General features: G+C 42.6%; 1 protein-coding gene and 2 long non-coding RNA genes across 3 annotated transcripts in view; 1 reads left to right on the top strand and 2 right to left on the bottom strand.

The window, feature by feature from the left end:
* Positions 1 to 9,443, top strand: part of IFNGR2 (interferon gamma receptor 2) — a 25,083-nt gene extending 15,640 nt beyond the window's left edge. Inside the window, exons 4-7 of the mRNA XM_019730214.3 lie at positions 1,261 to 1,409; positions 5,653 to 5,812; positions 6,192 to 6,349; positions 8,741 to 9,443. Coding sequence (XP_019585773.2) covers positions 1,261 to 1,409; positions 5,653 to 5,812; positions 6,192 to 6,349; positions 8,741 to 8,851 — 578 coding nt within the window. The 3' untranslated portion in view covers positions 8,852 to 9,443. The remainder of the gene's footprint in view (positions 1 to 1,260; positions 1,410 to 5,652; positions 5,813 to 6,191; positions 6,350 to 8,740) is intronic.
* Positions 3,771 to 6,278, bottom strand: LOC141570126 (uncharacterized). Its single transcript, XR_012494032.2, has 2 exons — positions 6,173 to 6,278; positions 3,771 to 5,577 (listed from the first exon to the last, which is right to left on the bottom strand). It is a non-coding gene; the product is annotated as an uncharacterized LOC141570126 (long non-coding RNA).
* On the bottom strand, positions 7,945 to 15,932 carry LOC141570128 (uncharacterized). Its single transcript, XR_012494033.2, has 3 exons — positions 14,132 to 15,932; positions 10,263 to 10,340; positions 7,945 to 8,179 (listed from the first exon to the last, which is right to left on the bottom strand). It is a non-coding gene; the product is annotated as an uncharacterized LOC141570128 (long non-coding RNA).

Below are 15,932 nucleotides of genomic sequence, written 5' to 3'. Positions count from 1 at the left end.
ACATGCTGAGTCACAGTCCTGGGCTGGCCTGTGAATCATATGAAAAGCCTGAACAAATAGACTTAACAATGGTAATATTGATCCGTTATTATATTTAAGTATCGTATTATAATAAGCTAGGAGACAAATTATTTATAAGTTTATAAACATCACTTTTTGTTCATGTGTATAGAAATTATATAACAAAATATAGATAGGTGAGAGGTAACAAAATCTTTTCCCCGCTGCATGAAAATTTGACCCTTGGTTAGCCTTCCAGCTGTTTCCCTGGAAACCTAATAAACATGGCATGTCAGCCACGATACTAGGGATACTAGGCATCATGGGTTGTGGTCAAAATGAACCCTGATTGGTAAGCTGCATTTCAGTTGAGACGCTCTGAAATACCCAATAGGAAGCCCTATCTTTGGGCTGTGCTGAGCGCAGTGATTCTTGTAACTGTGCATATTCCTTATGGGGACTCTGGAAAGTGTTCCTGTGGAATTATTGTAAGAGGTATTGGTTCTTGTGGCTTTTAAGCCACGGAGGCTCCTGTACCTCTGCCTGACATGGGTCTCGGCTCCTTGCACTTGAGCTGTCTCTTGGGAGGGCCAAAGAGAATTGCTCTGGGCTGCCGTGTGGACTCCCGCAAGGACCCCTCCTTCCACTGAAGGTAAGAAGTCCCTGGTGCTGCGCTGTGGTCTTGCTGGGCTTCCTGCCCTGCAGCCTTCCAAATAAATCTGTGCCCAGAGCAGCCTCTGGTAGTCTTGTGTGCCTGAATGCAACCTCGTTGCATATATAAGCATATGTGTGTGTATGTGTACATGCCATATATACAATATATACTGTGTGTGTATATATATATATATATATATATATATATACACGTTATATTGTATATATACAATGTGTATATATACAGTACAAGATATAATGTGTGTTTATACATGTTATATATATAATATATACAATGTAATGTGTATATTTACAATATATATTACATGTATGTATACAGAGGGTACCAAAAAAATGTATACACATTATAAAAAAGGAAAAAACTGTATTAAAATTACACTGTGGTAACCACTTTGAGCACCTCTTGTAATTGCAGAAGTCAAACGTGACTTGTATTCATCTTTTGTTATTGATATATATTGAGTATTACAATTTTAATACAGCTTTTTCCTTTCTTAAAATGTGTATACTTTTTTTGGCACCATATATATGTATGTATATATATATTTATATATTTTTTTGTTTTTGTTTGTAATTCTATTTCAGTTACCATCGGGCCTCCAGAAAACATTTGGGTGACCCCAGGGGACGGCTCCCTTATCATCAGGTTCTACCCTCCCTTTGACATCGAGGCCTCTTCCAAGGCCACTTTTTTGTACTATGTGCATTACTGGGAAAGGGCAGGAATCCAACAGGTAAGAGCATTTTCGTGTGTTTTGATTTTCTTGTCTTTGCAGTTTCTGATACAACAAAAGACAGTAAGCTTTAAAATGGACAAGGAGAACAGGCTGTCCCACTGTCACCTTAGAGTCTGAGACCTGAGCTGGTCTTAATCCTCCTCTTTAAGACCTATTTTTCTCCTCATTGTGCTGAGAGTTCCCTTCCACCAGCTCCATCTGAGGGGCCCCTTGCTCACGGGGCACATTGCTCACGTTGACTTTGACACACTCTGGAGTTTGGAGAAGGCTCTAGTGGGCCTGTTTCTACAACTAGGAATCTTCCCCTGCAGTCTGCAAGGTTTAACAATATAAATTTCTCTGGTTCGAACAGTTTGCAAAGAAGGTACATGTGAATAGGTGACAAGTCGACTGGAAGGAGAGAGTGTTTTAGGGAGAATGACCAGTAGAGATGAGAAGACGGCCAATTTTGAGAACTGTGAGTGTGTGGATTTGTCAGAAATACAGGCCATGTGAGAAGGGGCTGTGGCAGGTGATAAGGTTGACAAAGGTGGGTCAGCCCCCATGGGTAGTACAAGAACAAAATGATGGCTTTTAATGCTCTCCAGTGCCTGATTATCCAAGCCGCATTTCATGAGGTTTCAGTATCTATGTAAACGTCATGATTTCCTAACTTCAACACTATTATAATTTTTCTACTAATAATAAGAGCTTATGTTTATCAAGAGCTTTCTTTGTGTCTGGCACTACGCCAGGCATTTTAGATAGATCATCTCATTTAAGCTTTACACCAAACTGTTACAGAGAGAGAAATCAGTAATTAAGTAGTAACCCAAGGTCAGCAGCTGACACCTAGCAAAGCAGAAGGAAACATCTGGCCTCAGGGTTCGTGCTCGTATTTGTACTTCATTTCCCTTTTTTTTTTTTAAAGGAGAGTAGCAGAACCCCTAATAGGTTTTTATTAAAAGAAAGTATGTAATTTAAAAAGTTACATACATTGACTTTCCAAAGAAATATAAACATCTTTTTACAATTAGATATTCTCAGCAACTAAAACAGTAGTCTGTAATCAAGATGTTTTAAACGCTCCTAGGTAATGGCAACTGTTTGTTTTAACAATGCCTACTTAGATTTGGTGCTACCGAATGTGCTTTTTTTTTTTTAATTAGTTTCAGGTGTACAAAACAATGCAATAGTTAGACATATCACCCCTCACAAAGTTATAACCCCCCTTCCCCAATCTATTGCCCCTCTGACATCATATATATGTACCGTGTTTCCCCCAAAATAAGACCTAGCCGGACCATCAGCTCTAATGCATCTCTTAGAGCAAGCATTAACATAAGACCTGGTATTTATTATATTATATTATTATTATTATTATATTATATAATATAAGACCTGGTCTTATATTATAGTAAAGTAAGACTGGGTCTCATATTAATTTTTGCTCCAAAAGACGCATTAGAGCTGATGGTTCAGCTAGGTCTTATTTTCGGGGAAACACAGTATTACAATTCCATTGACTCTATTCCCTGTGCTATACTCCATATCCCATGAGTATTGCACTTCATTTCTTTATAGTGAGTCTAAAATCACTGGGCAAGGCAAAACTCATGGAAGAACATGTTCTTAGCAAAACTCAAGGAAGAAGGAAGTAATCATTTCCCCAAATCAGAGGTTGAGATCTGGTCAACTGGAGTAGAGAAGGCTCAGAAAAATCCAGGAGGGAGAGGCGGCTGCCTCTTCCATATACATCCTGCGCCATCTACATCTTGGACTTCAGATGTGATGCTGGAAATGTGGGAGATAGGATGGGCACTCTGACCACATGTTTTCTCCGCCATTTAGTTGGTTTCTTGCCCAGCATGCATGCATCATGTTGCAGTGCTCCCTTCCTGTCCTTATTTGTGTTACTTACGATGGAGTCAATGGCTTCACTCCACCGAATTGGCCCCCAGGGGGCAATTTGCTGTTGGTATTGTAGAGCTGGGCAGGGCTGCCCAGTGCTGGAGGATTCAGCCTCCAGGATGCTGAAACCAGGCTCACTTAGCTGTGTGCCTAATGAAAAGGGCATGGACCACGCTTCTACCCCTTGGAACTAGTTCAATGTCACTTAGCCATTCTAGGCTACAGTTTCCTCTTCCGTAAAAAGAAATAATTGAATTATAAGTTGGAATTTGTGGGGGGCCGCAAGCCCCTTCCCCCCTTTCAATCAGAGCTTCTAAACTTTGGATTCCCATAAACAAAATACTCTAGGGCTAAAAAAGGACTCTGAAAACCACCAATATGGTTTCCATCCCAGCTGCAAGTCTGTGTGTCCGGGGCCCCCAAGAGCAACTACTAGATTTGCTCAAAGGACTCGCAGGACATGGCATGTAGTTGTACTTGCGGCTATGATTTATTACAGAAAAAGGACACAAAGCAAAATCACAAAGCAAAGAGAAGAGGCCCATGGGCAAAGTCCAGAGGACACCAGGCGCAAGCTTCCAAGAGCCCCCTCCTGTAGACTCACACAGGACACACTCAATTCCATCAGCAACAAGCTGTGACAACACGTCCCATGTTATCTACCATGGAAGTTCATTACAGACTCCGTGCCCAGGGTTTTTATTGGTGGCTGGTCACATAGGCAGTCCTCTCCCTAGCACATACAAAGATTCCAGACTCCCAGAAGGAAAGCAGGTGTTCAGCATAAAGAAATATTGTTTGTATAATAAACCACCCTTATTGGAGAATGGTGGGACGCTCCTGAGCTCCAAGGTGCCAGCCATGGGTCAGCTTTGCAGGAAGCCATTTGTTTCTAAGGACAGCAATCTCAAGCCTGAATGTTGGTTCTTCTCTGCAATCAGTGATTCTAAATTTTAGAAATGCCAACTGGCTGCTGGAATAAACCCAAAAGCAATTCTGTCCTTACAATTGCTTTATGTAGCATCATGAATAAAATTGCCTTTTTTTTTTTTCCCTCTGCCCTGGCAATCCATCAGCAGTAAACAGAAAGAAACAGAATTAAAAACCATCTGTAATCCCACTATTCATAAATAATATAATTATTTTGTCTTTTTAAAAATAAGATCATGTAGGAGAAGATCCAAGATGGTGGGTTAGGTCAACGCTGTGCCTCCTGCCTGCCAGGACCACACCAGAATTACAACTAAATTAGAGAACAATCAACCCCAAGAATCATCTGAAGACCAGCTGAACAGAATCCCTATAACTAAGGATATAAATAAAGAATGTCCCATCTAGATTGAGAACAGAGATGTAATATATAAGTTATATATAATATATTATTATTATATTGTTTCTACCAAATATATATAGTATGAATATATAATATATATATGTGTATACATATATGTGCATATATAAATATGGTAGAAAAATTGCAATACTCTGAAGCAGAGTCACAGTGACCTTTGAAAAAACTGGACCATATTTACTTTTGAAAAAAAAGATCATGTTCCGTATACAGTGAATAATCTTTTTTCAGTCAATACTGCAGCAGTTTCCTCTCTGACTGATGGTTTTACCACCATTTCAAATGGCTACAATGCATCCTACTGTATCTCAAAATAAGAAAGCAGTCCTTTCTAAAAAGTCCTATGTTGTCGTAGTATAATACATCTTTTCCTCGTCTCCCTGTGGGACAATGGCCAGTTTGTTCAGGACGAGGCAGAAGCCACTGACTGGAGTGACCCAGGTGTGGAGGTGACGAGGCCTGAGGGAAGGCAGACATGGGACAGAATCCTCTAAGAATTTGGGAGCCTACTGTTTACGGATTACATAAACCACTAAGGTCATTTTGACCAAAACTATAAAAGGAGTCAGCACATTTCAGTTAAAACTAGAAGCAGGTTGGGAATTAAAGGCACATTTTCTTCCTAGAATGCTGTTTTTTCCCTGTTTACTAACTTGATGTATCTGGATTAAATTAACCATGAAATACAAAATGGTCGTTTTAAAGGAGAAAATTTAATTCTTAAATTCCAGTTTTGGCTCCTCCGTTGCTGTAGTAGGTCCTGGATCGGCCGTCTGAGGCCGCACAGCCAGAAACAGCCCTAAAGCCATCGGCACCTTTCTTCACACTACTCATCAGTTTTCACATATAAAATGTGTCCCCTGACGCTTTCAAAACAGAATCTCCTTCTTTGGTTATTGTGTTCACTGTGAATCTGAGGAAATGCTGAAAGGATGGAAGTGGCTTGAGCAAGTCTGTTTGGGTCATTTACATGTGTGGCTGTTGGTGATTTTTACACAGGTTAAGGGCCCTTTCAGAAGCAACGTCATTGTGTTGAAGGATTTAAAACCCCTAAGAGTATACTGTTTACAAGTCAAGGCACAGCTGTCTGTGACAGAACCAGACATCTCCAGATTCGGGCAATTGAGCAACATAACTTGTCACGAAACGATAATAGATGGTAAGTTGTGCCTTCTCGTGCCCTTTCTGAGCTGGGAGAAGAATACTAAACTGGTGAAATTGGGGACCACTTATGAGGTGAAGGGTGGTGGGTGTGGGGAGACCCAGAGTGAAGGGGGCGAGAAGAACACTCTTAACTGTAGGTACCGTGAGCTGGTGCTGAGATCGCCAGTAGCAAAAGCTGCCACACAGCTAACACATGCTTTATCTTAGGGTTGCCTCACTGTCTACTAATTTAAGCAAATGGGGTGGGGAGGGGGCTGGTATCTGTCCATTTTATTGGGACATGAATGCTATTTGAGCAGTCAGCAGATGAAAAGGTACCTGATATTTGTATGTGTGGGATACTCCTCTTACTCACTTTTACGACATCTTTTTAGCCTCTACCGAGCTTCAACAAATCATCCTGATTGCCGTGGGAACCTTTCTGTTGCTGTCAGTGCTGGCAGGGGGCTGTTTCTTCCTGGTCCTGAAATATAGAAGCCTGATTAAATACTGGTTTCAGTCTCCACCAAGCATCCCATTACAAATAGAAGAGGTACGTATGCATACATCTAAATGGGTGATGTGTCAGCCCTCCATAGCCCTCTGGTAACACCGAAGAGTCCAGCAATGGACAAAGCCGTGGACACAGATTTGAGTTAAAAGTGGTGTGAGATTATCCGTACATTCACCTTCACAGCAGCCAAAAGATGGAACTAGCCGAGATGTCCATCGACAGATGAACGGATCAACACATGTGATGTACACATACAGTGGAATGTTATTCAGCCTTAAAAAGGAAGGCGATTCTGACACGTGCTACAACGTGGATGAACTCTGAGGGCATTATGCTAGATGCAATAAACCAGTCACAAAAAGACAAATACTCTATGATTCCACTTATACGAGGTACTGAGAGTAGTCAGATTCATAGAGACAGTGGAGAATGGTGGCAGCCAGGGGCTGGGGGAAACAGGGAATTAGCACTTAATGGGTACAGAGTTTCCGTTTTACAAAATGAAAATGTTCTGGAGATGGATGATAGTGATGGTTGCACAACAATGTGAATATATACTTTGCACAGCTGAACTGTGCACTTAAAAATGGTTAAGATGGTATTTTCTATGTTATGTGTATATTACCACAATTAAAAACAAAATTTTTTACGGGTACAAAGTTGGTCAAAATGGTGGTCCGGCCTGGCCAAGAGATTGGCTGCAGAAGGGCCCTGGCTTGAGGCAGCACAGTGAGCACTTAGGAAGATTCCAGAAGGTCTTGCACACCAAGTGCTCGTGGGTGTTACGAGTATCATAAAGGCCCTCAGAAAGAAAAGCAGAGCGGGCCCCGTGGAAAGTCTTGTTTTCCTGCACGTGCCCAGGCCCCTGAGGCTCTGTGAGGCAGCCGGTCCCTCTGACGACTCGGTCGGCACATTCTTAGGATCACAAGCTGGCTGATAGAAAAATATTTAAAAGTATTTGCTTTTGGAGGTTTATTATTCTTTGGTAAAATTGGGGTAAAACTGAAATTCTGTTTCGTTGTAAACAGAATCTGATTCTGTGACGTCTAGAATGAATAGGTGTTAGATAAGGTCCAAGTCTGTACAGAGTGTTGCTTCTGGAAGGAGCTGTAATCACTTGTTTTCCTTCATCTGTCATGAAGCATTTAAAGGACACGGGCGTCATACAAATTATAGGTTAAATTCCCTACTAGAACCTCCGTACAAATACTGCATGATTTACCTTATAAGAGGCATCGAAAATAGTCACACTCATAGAAACAGAGAGTAGAATGGTGGTTACCAGGAGCTGGGGAGGGGGAAACGGCCAGTTGCTGCTCAGCAAGTATAAGGTTTCAGTTCTACAAGATGAGTAAGTTCTAGAGATCTGCCATACAACATCGTGGCTAGAGTTAGTACTGTATTGTGTACTTAAAATGTCGTTAAGAGAGTAGAACTCATGTTAAGTGTTCTTACCACAAAAGAAAAAAAAAGAAAACAGCAAAAAACCCAAACCTTCCCTGGTTGATATTGTCACAAAATGTCAGCTCTCCAGGGTCTCGAAGGTCTAACTGCATCAATGATCTCTCTGACGCAGAACTAGCCACTAGCCCTAGGGAGTTAATTTACTACTAGTTGTTTCTTTGGGGCTTGAATCTAAAACAGTCTTTCGGTTCACTTTCTTGGGAAAGTGTGAAAAATATCAAAGGCCACTGAAGTTACCTAAGAATAATCCTGTTTCACTTACATTGTCGAGGTTTCACAAGCACACGTAATTCGTTGTTTCTCGTTTAGTTAGCGGCTCTAAGCTTAACCGTATTTCAGTATCTCTCGGCATCTTGAAGATCTAGGCGCTGGGTTCTTGGTAACTTGGTGAGTTTATGGTGAAGCCTAGAGCAGAGGCAGGAGGGGAAGGGAGAGTTAGGTGGTGTGAAATATCACTTTCCCCTGAGGACCTCCACTTTCTCACAGCCCCACCACCAACCCCCCAGGGCCATGGGGGCCATGCTGCACGTCCAGACTGCGCGTTGTGCGTTGTGTGGAGTAGAAACCGCCGGTGGGTAGAAGGTTTGAAAAAAATGCTCATGCCGTTGCTCCCATTGTTGGTGAACGAGAGATCCTGTTTTCTCCTTCGCTGAAAAGTTAGAATTTTGGAGACATTGTAGGGCTAATAACCTACAATCCTGCCCGGGTGCAGCGGGTCAGAGCTTGCTTCTCCGTGGCGTGATCCCTTTTACACCTTCAGAGCGTCACCTAGTAGGGCCTTGGATTCGTGTTCAAGTTACCAGTGAGATGAGGGGTGAAGGGGAGTCAAGTTATACAAGTTGTTTCATTGGTGGACAGAATAGGAAGTGACACCTGAATGAAATATGGTGGTGCCGAGTAAAGCCAAAGTACAAGGGCTGGTATTTTGAACGGATTATTACAATGTTGGTTTTCAATCTTTTCAAGTATTTAAAGGACCCGGCTCAGCCGATTTTAGAGGCTTTGGAGAAGGACAGCTCGCCAAAGGATGATGCCTGGGACGCCGTGTCCATCGTTTCATTCCCAGGGAAGGAGTGAGGAGATGGTCTCCCGAGCACTTTGCTCCAAAGCACTGGTCCCGTTTGCCAGGCTGTGGGAAGAGGACGTGGAGCCAATGAGCTGCTGATCATCCTGTCAGGACTTTTCGGAGCCCAGGACACCCTATTCCCATAGCAAAACGGGCCGTCGGTGCCTGGGGAGAAGTAGTGGGTCTCCTGACAAGCTTCTGTGTTGTTGTGTTTTTTTTTATCTTTCGGAGTTTTCTAATTATACAACTTGCTAGACTGATTCTATAGAAATATCCCAGAAAAATTAAGATTTCTCTTAAACACTAAAAAGGAATGTAATTATTTGTTAGCAAAATGGTTCTGGCATACCTCTGATATTCTGTTTATTGTTGGTTGGACCCAGCAATGAGGAGACCAGGTCCTCTTCCTGACTGTCTGGAAAGTGAGCCGTGGCCCCTCAGGGAGGTCACATTACCTGTCTCAGCCTGTCCCTACGAGGGACACTGAGCGGCCCTTCACATCCAGTCTCCCAGCTTAAAATATGATTAATCCTGTAAATATTTCCCTAGTAATTTAAGGGTTTTTTTTCCCCCCAAGCTAGAAATAAAAGACTGTATAATTAACTTTTAAAAGTCTGTGTGAAGTTTTTCCTCTCCACTTTGCCGTCTTATTTTTGGTCTCTTCTGCAAAGTTACAGTTTTTAAAAATTACTATACCTGAACATGTTTTCTTAAATGACCCTTAGTAGGGCTACTGAAGCCTCATGGTCACTCAGCAAGAACTTTCTATGTATGTTGCTTGATGCCTTGAAAAGGAATAAAGGAGATTTTCAGAAGCTACATTAGCATTTCATTCAATGGGATGAGTCACATGTGCTGACCAAGGCAGGGCTTGTAGCAGTGAGTAGTGCTGTCCACTGGGCACGCAAGTCTTTTGATTGTGCAAGTACCCCTGGGCGCTTCTGTTCAAAGGACATGGATTATAACCCACTTATGTAACTGAGCATTTAGGAAATGGATGTGTGGTTTCACCCCCTCCCCCCTCCCCCCAATCACACAAAATGACATAGTGCTGTAAGGTCTGCTTTAAAAAGAAGCCCCTACTGGCAGCCTAACCTTGACAACGGGAAGAAGAGATGCTGACTTTGGCTATATGTATGAAATCTCTAGCACTAGTTAATGGAATCTCTCTCTCTCTCTCTCTCTCTCTCTCTCTCTCTCTTTCTCTCTCTGTTGGAGCTCTGTGCCACTGGTGAAAACTTGGGTTGACTTTCTGACCCAGCACTGTGCATCCTGCCAGTCTAGGGTGACAAGAGATAAAAGGACGCCCACCCACAGCCTACACCCTGGCAATTCCCCCTACTTTATCTACCTTGAGTAGGTGCACCTTGAGTTGGGACAGATTTAGAGAAGAGTTAGTAGCTGGACATTATACAGACCTACCTGGATCATCTAGGGAATTTAAGGTAGAAGAGCTTCCTGTCCTGGGCCACGGGATGAAGCTCCAAGCGGGAGGGGGGCCTGTATGTGTCAGAAAGAGAACAGGTTAAGAGTTGGAGCCCAGGAGAAAGGGGGACAGATAATTGTGTTAGAAAGTTAAGTTAGAAGTATGAAGTTACATTTGCAGTAGGCTGGTGTACGCCGCCCTGTGTACAGGGCGCTGACAGCTTCTCAGGAGCAAGCAGGCTGGTTGTGGGGACGAGATTCTAATGAGGCTGAGCTGGGTTCAGGACAGAACCGGGCTAGTGTCCTGGGGCACAAGTCACTGTGGTCCAAGCCCAGAAAGGCTCTTCTTAGTTGAAGGCAGCTGCTTAAGTTAGTGAGAGATTGTCACTTGTCAATTGACTTAATTGTCAATCGTAGGTTAGTAGTGACAGACAGCCCCAGCCCAGGGCCAGCGTTCTGTCCAGGCCAGCTCTCTAAGATTATTACCTTAGAGGGGAGGGGCTGGCATGACACCAAACAGGGGTCACCCAGACACCAAACGTGCTGCCCCCTGCGGGCCCTCCCCACTATCCTAACTCAGTAAACATCTCAAGTAGATATGAGGTTGGCCTATTAAATGGGGAATGGACAGGAAGGTTTTGATTAAGATACTCCTTTCTTATAGTATTTCCCAAAAAGAAACACCCAGCTCTACTTTGCAAAATAAATGTCTAACCAATGCGATTAATACTTACACTAATTTGGGGCTTAATTTCTAGTCAAGCTAAGTACATAATCATAATATGTTTGAGTTGGAGGTGATAGATTGGGACTTTAAACGAACGTAATCAGTCAGGAGGGTCTTTGGCAGGCGCTAGAGCTTATGGGAGGGATTCTTGGCGTTCCACGTTATGGGGAGCACTCCAGAGGAAGAATTCTGTGCTTACAATAGAATTATTTGGTTGTAACTCCCATTAACTTCCTTTTCCCCCCCTCTATAAATAACCCTCCATCTTGGCACACAGTTCAGTGTGTACATGTGGTCACGTCTGCGTGGCTGGATTACAATCTTTTATTTCCCCACCTCCTGCCCCGCCAATAATTCCTTTTTGGTGACAAAACACTTAGTTGCTACTGTTTTCCAGTTGGCAGAAGCAATCTTATAAATCAGCTATAAACAGAGGAAAGCACCCAAGCACCCAATCCAGCCGGCTCCATTTTCATATGGCCTGTGAACTGACCATAGTTTTTATCTCTTTAAATGGTTGAAAAAAATCAAACATACAGGAAATTTAAATTTCAGGGTGCATAAATAAACTCTTATTGGAACCCAGAGATGCTCATTCTCTTATGTATCATCATCTATGGCTGCTTTTGCTCTGCAAGGCAGAACGGAGTAGTTGCAACAGAGATTGTGTGCCTACAAAGCCTAAAATATTTGCTACAAGAAAAAGTTTGCTGACCCCTGAACTATACGGTGAAGTGTTCATTGTATAGGAGAAACAGACCCACCCCGGTTATTTAGGTTTATAATTACTGAAGGTCCCACAAGACCCCATTTGACACTGAGCTTATCTTAATTCAGGGGCCACATATTACATGGGAGGAGGGGTATTTAATTCTTGCAGGTATCCTACGAAGCACATTATGAACTAGTGACTAGGAAAGGCTGGATACAGAGTTTAGGAATGTGCAGCTCAGTAGAGGACAGTGAGCCCTATACCAAAAATAGGTCACCCAGAGATGACGCGTTAGCTAGATCAAGGCCATTGCTAGCCTACAAGGTACCTTTGCGTGAATTAGATAAAGGCGTCTATCTTTCAAGACACTGATTTCAAGCGCCATGGATTTTCTTTTTAAACCGGTCGCATCTATGGCTGCACTGTGAATAGCGCCCCCTGGGGGTCCCACAGTTCTCAGTCGTTCAGCCGCAGACTGGACAGTGGCCCTCTGCGGGAGGAAGCTGCAGGCTGAGCCGTTATACGGGACGGTGCTAGGCCGGGAGGATGCGGAGCCCATGGGGTCCCCCGGGCAGGAATTGGAGGAGGGGTAGAGACGGAGAAAGGAGACTTTCTCTGTATAGACGTTCTCTGTATATCTAGGACCGATAACTGGAGAAATCGCTTCTGCCCTCTCACTCTGAGGGGAAGAGCTCAGTTCCTAGCTGGTGCTTGGGGCAGCCGCCTTTGTGACTTTTATTTCAATTACAGTGCTTATCTCTGTCCACAGTATTTACATAAATCTGCATAGTCTCTCGTTGCTCACTCCCTTCCGCAACTGCAAAACAACTACTCTTCTCTTTGAGGTTCCCCAGAGCCCTCCCAACTAAATTCGCTGTGTGCCAAACAGCCTGTACTTGAGATCAGAACATCCTAAACGGTCCTTACTGTTTGGCGAGAATGAGAATCTACTGGGCATTTTCACACGATGCAGTCAGACCTCCCTGCTCTTCCATGCTGCTCACAGGCCCCCTGAGGAAAGCAAGGGCTCTGTGATGGGAATGTAGCAAAAGTCAGTTCTTCCTCCTGCTTCGTTTGTGGTGACAGAAGACAACTGGCTGCTTTGGGAGGGAATGGAAACTGGTCAGAGTGGGTACTAGGGACCTGGGCCCTCAGAGCAGCGCGTTGCTGCGGGGAGAGCTCTGGTCTGCGCAGTTGGCCAGCGCTCTGGGAAGACCAAGAACAATGCTGCCTAAAATTTCATCCCGGGATAGAAATACAGCCAGTAATGGCTCCTCTGGGCGCCTCAATTATTTTTTTTTAAAGGGGGGAAGGCAGACCCCCAGGGTTTCTTTACATACATACCATTAGATAACCTAAAATCACTTTCAAAAGGTAGTTAAGTATTTTTTCCTTGTAATTAAAGAGTGGTATGAATAACAATTATAACGGATCGGAATGTAATTGAACTTGTTTCGTTTTGCACTCAGGTAAATAGAACTACTTGATATTTTCTGTAGGTAGTAAGTGTATTTTTTGTAGCTGAAAACATAAGAGAAGCCTAAGCTCTTAAAGAGCTGGTGAGTCCAAGTAGGACCCTGAGATCCTTGGGAATGGGCCTGGCAGAAAATTCAATTAATTAAACGAATTTCATTTCTTGACTGTTTCCGTTCTGAAATGTTGCTGTGAACCTCCAAGTGTACCCCCAAACACTTCTCAAGTGGCCAGCCCCACGCTGCTACTAAAAGATATACACAATACCACCAGTCAGGGCCATGCATACATTTGTGCAGGTTGTGCACTGTGCAAGTCCAGTGGTGCCACTTACATACATAGAACACAAATGTACACAGCAACTGCTAGTAATCCTGACTTGTATGTAATCCAGTGAAGTTTCAAAAATACATTTGGTTCCTTTGAGATTTAGAATATTCTCATAAAAATCTGTCAAAATTAATGGTGAGGTTTCTAAAATCAGATTTAAAAGTTACTATACACCAAAATGCCACTAGTAGACTTTAGATGGCAATGTGAATCTCTTCTTTCTACTCTGTTTTCCAGCAATTTTCTATGAGAATATTCTTTTACAATGAAGTAATTATTACAAATTTCATGAGATGAAAGGACAATGCTCCAGGCCCAAGAGAAACTGGGATGGTAGGGACTGAAAACAGGCAGATTTCAGGATGAGGCGAAATCCTCACCCTGCCCCCACCCCCCACACACATCTGAGTTGTCCTTCAACCAGATGTAAAGTAAAGATTATAATTTGTTACATACAAATTGTATATCCCCTCTGTCACGTCATAGGGCCAATTTAGTTCAACTCCACGTAATGCTGTTAGTAAAAAATACAACAAATTTGTTCTATTTGATTTAATAAGTTAATCAGTCCCTCTCCCCACAAGGCACTTTAGTGATTACAAAGGAGAAAAATGGTTACATTACAGTGGAGAAAGCTGGCGGACACCTCCTTGAGCAGGCAACAAAGTTAAAATCACGGATATGCGGACACACGGCTGGGCAATTGCTTGCTGATAAGCGGCACTGAGAACAAACAACACTCCTATATTATTCCTGCCAAAAAACGCATAACCAGGATTTAATCATGAGGGAACATCAGACAAATCCAAATTGAGGGGCATTCTATAAAACAACTGGTTTGCATTCTTCAAAATACCTAGTCATAAAAGACAAAGCCTAAAGAATTATTCCAACATTAACAGCCACTAAAAGGACGTAACAACTAAATGCAATGTGTGATCATGAATTGGATTCTGGAACAGAAAAAAACCCCCACATTTTTCTTTACTATAAAGCACATTAGTGCAGCAATTGGCAAAATTTGAATGAAGTGCTTAGTGCTGTGTCAGTGTCAACGTCCTTCTTTTAGTATCTGATTTGGGAAAATATATACAGATATATTGAAAGCTAAAGAGGCATCACATCGGCAGCAGATTGTCAAACACCTCAAAAAAAATAGACGCAAATGTGGTAAAATGTTAACATTTGGGAAATCTGAAGGGTATACAAGAATTCTCTGTGCTATTTTTGTAACTTTCCTTTCAGTCTGAAGTTATTTCTAAGTGAAAAGTTAATCTCTAAATTCACAACTTGCATAACGGAAGGTATTAAAGTACACAACATCATACTGCATCACTTTTTTGGCACCTGGAATAGAACAGGTGGAAAGAAGCTCTATTTTACTCTTTTTCTGAGAATTCTCTGGTTTTCAGCCTAGACCTCTGGGTAGGGAGAGGCCATAAGTTCCCAAGGCAAAGATCTGGGTGCTTTCTATACTGGCATAATCAGTGAGGGTCTGGAAGGCCTACCCCGCCACACTTACCTGTAGAAATATAAAACATCCTATTTTCTACAGCTAAAAGAATTGAAGAGGCATACACTGTCATCTGAAATCACTATGTAAAATGATTTAAGCTGTGTTAAAACTGCTCCAAAAAAAAAGCAATCACTGGAAGTTTCCAACAAAACAAAAACCAACTTTTTTTTTTTAGGTGGCACGCCACCTTGTGACAAAAAGTGAAAAAGCCATTGAATAAGGAAGGCAACATCCCTTCAGGCAAAGCCATTAAGATAAGGAGGGCCCACATTTATTGGTCACTTACTGTTTCCTGGGACTATGCGAGATGTGTTAATTCTCACACACACACAAATAGGTAAACAGCTCAGGGTCATGTAGATAATAAGTGGCAGCACCAGATTTAGGGAAAAATAAACCAACCTAACCATAAACTCATGGTCCCCCCAAGAACCCCAACTTCAAAACCAGAGATGTCTAATAACAATGCAACTGCAAATACTCTTCCTTCCATCTCCATCTTCACCATTTTTATTCTCCATGTGAGGTTGGCCACTGGGTTTTCCTAAAGCCAGCAGCATCCACAACTAAGTTTCCCTCTCCTTTTGTTAATTTCCTGCGTTCTATCTATTCTTCTAAAGCCACCATAGCAACAGTTGCCCCAAATTTTATTTCTCAAAGTGTTTCAGGAGATAAATTTCCAAGTCTCGGCTGCACAAGATGGCGGAGTAGGTAAACGCTGTGCTTGCCTCTTCTCATAACCATTTCAAAATTACAACTACACTACAGAACCACCATCATTGAGAACCACCTGAAATCTAACTGAACAGAAGTACCCCTCACAACCCAGCATGCAGACTTAAGCAGGCCCCATATCTGAGTCTCCATCAACCTGGCTAACACCGTTCACCCCACTCTGGTAATTCTGAG

This window comes from Rhinolophus sinicus, chromosome 17 (assembly GCF_057876585.1).
Source record: "Rhinolophus sinicus isolate RSI-liver-muscle chromosome 17, RSI-T2T, whole genome shotgun sequence".
NCBI lineage: Eukaryota > Metazoa > Chordata > Mammalia > Chiroptera > Rhinolophidae > Rhinolophus > Rhinolophus sinicus.
Note: the sequence above shows the minus strand (reverse complement) of the source record. Positions and strands in the feature narration are given on the sequence as shown.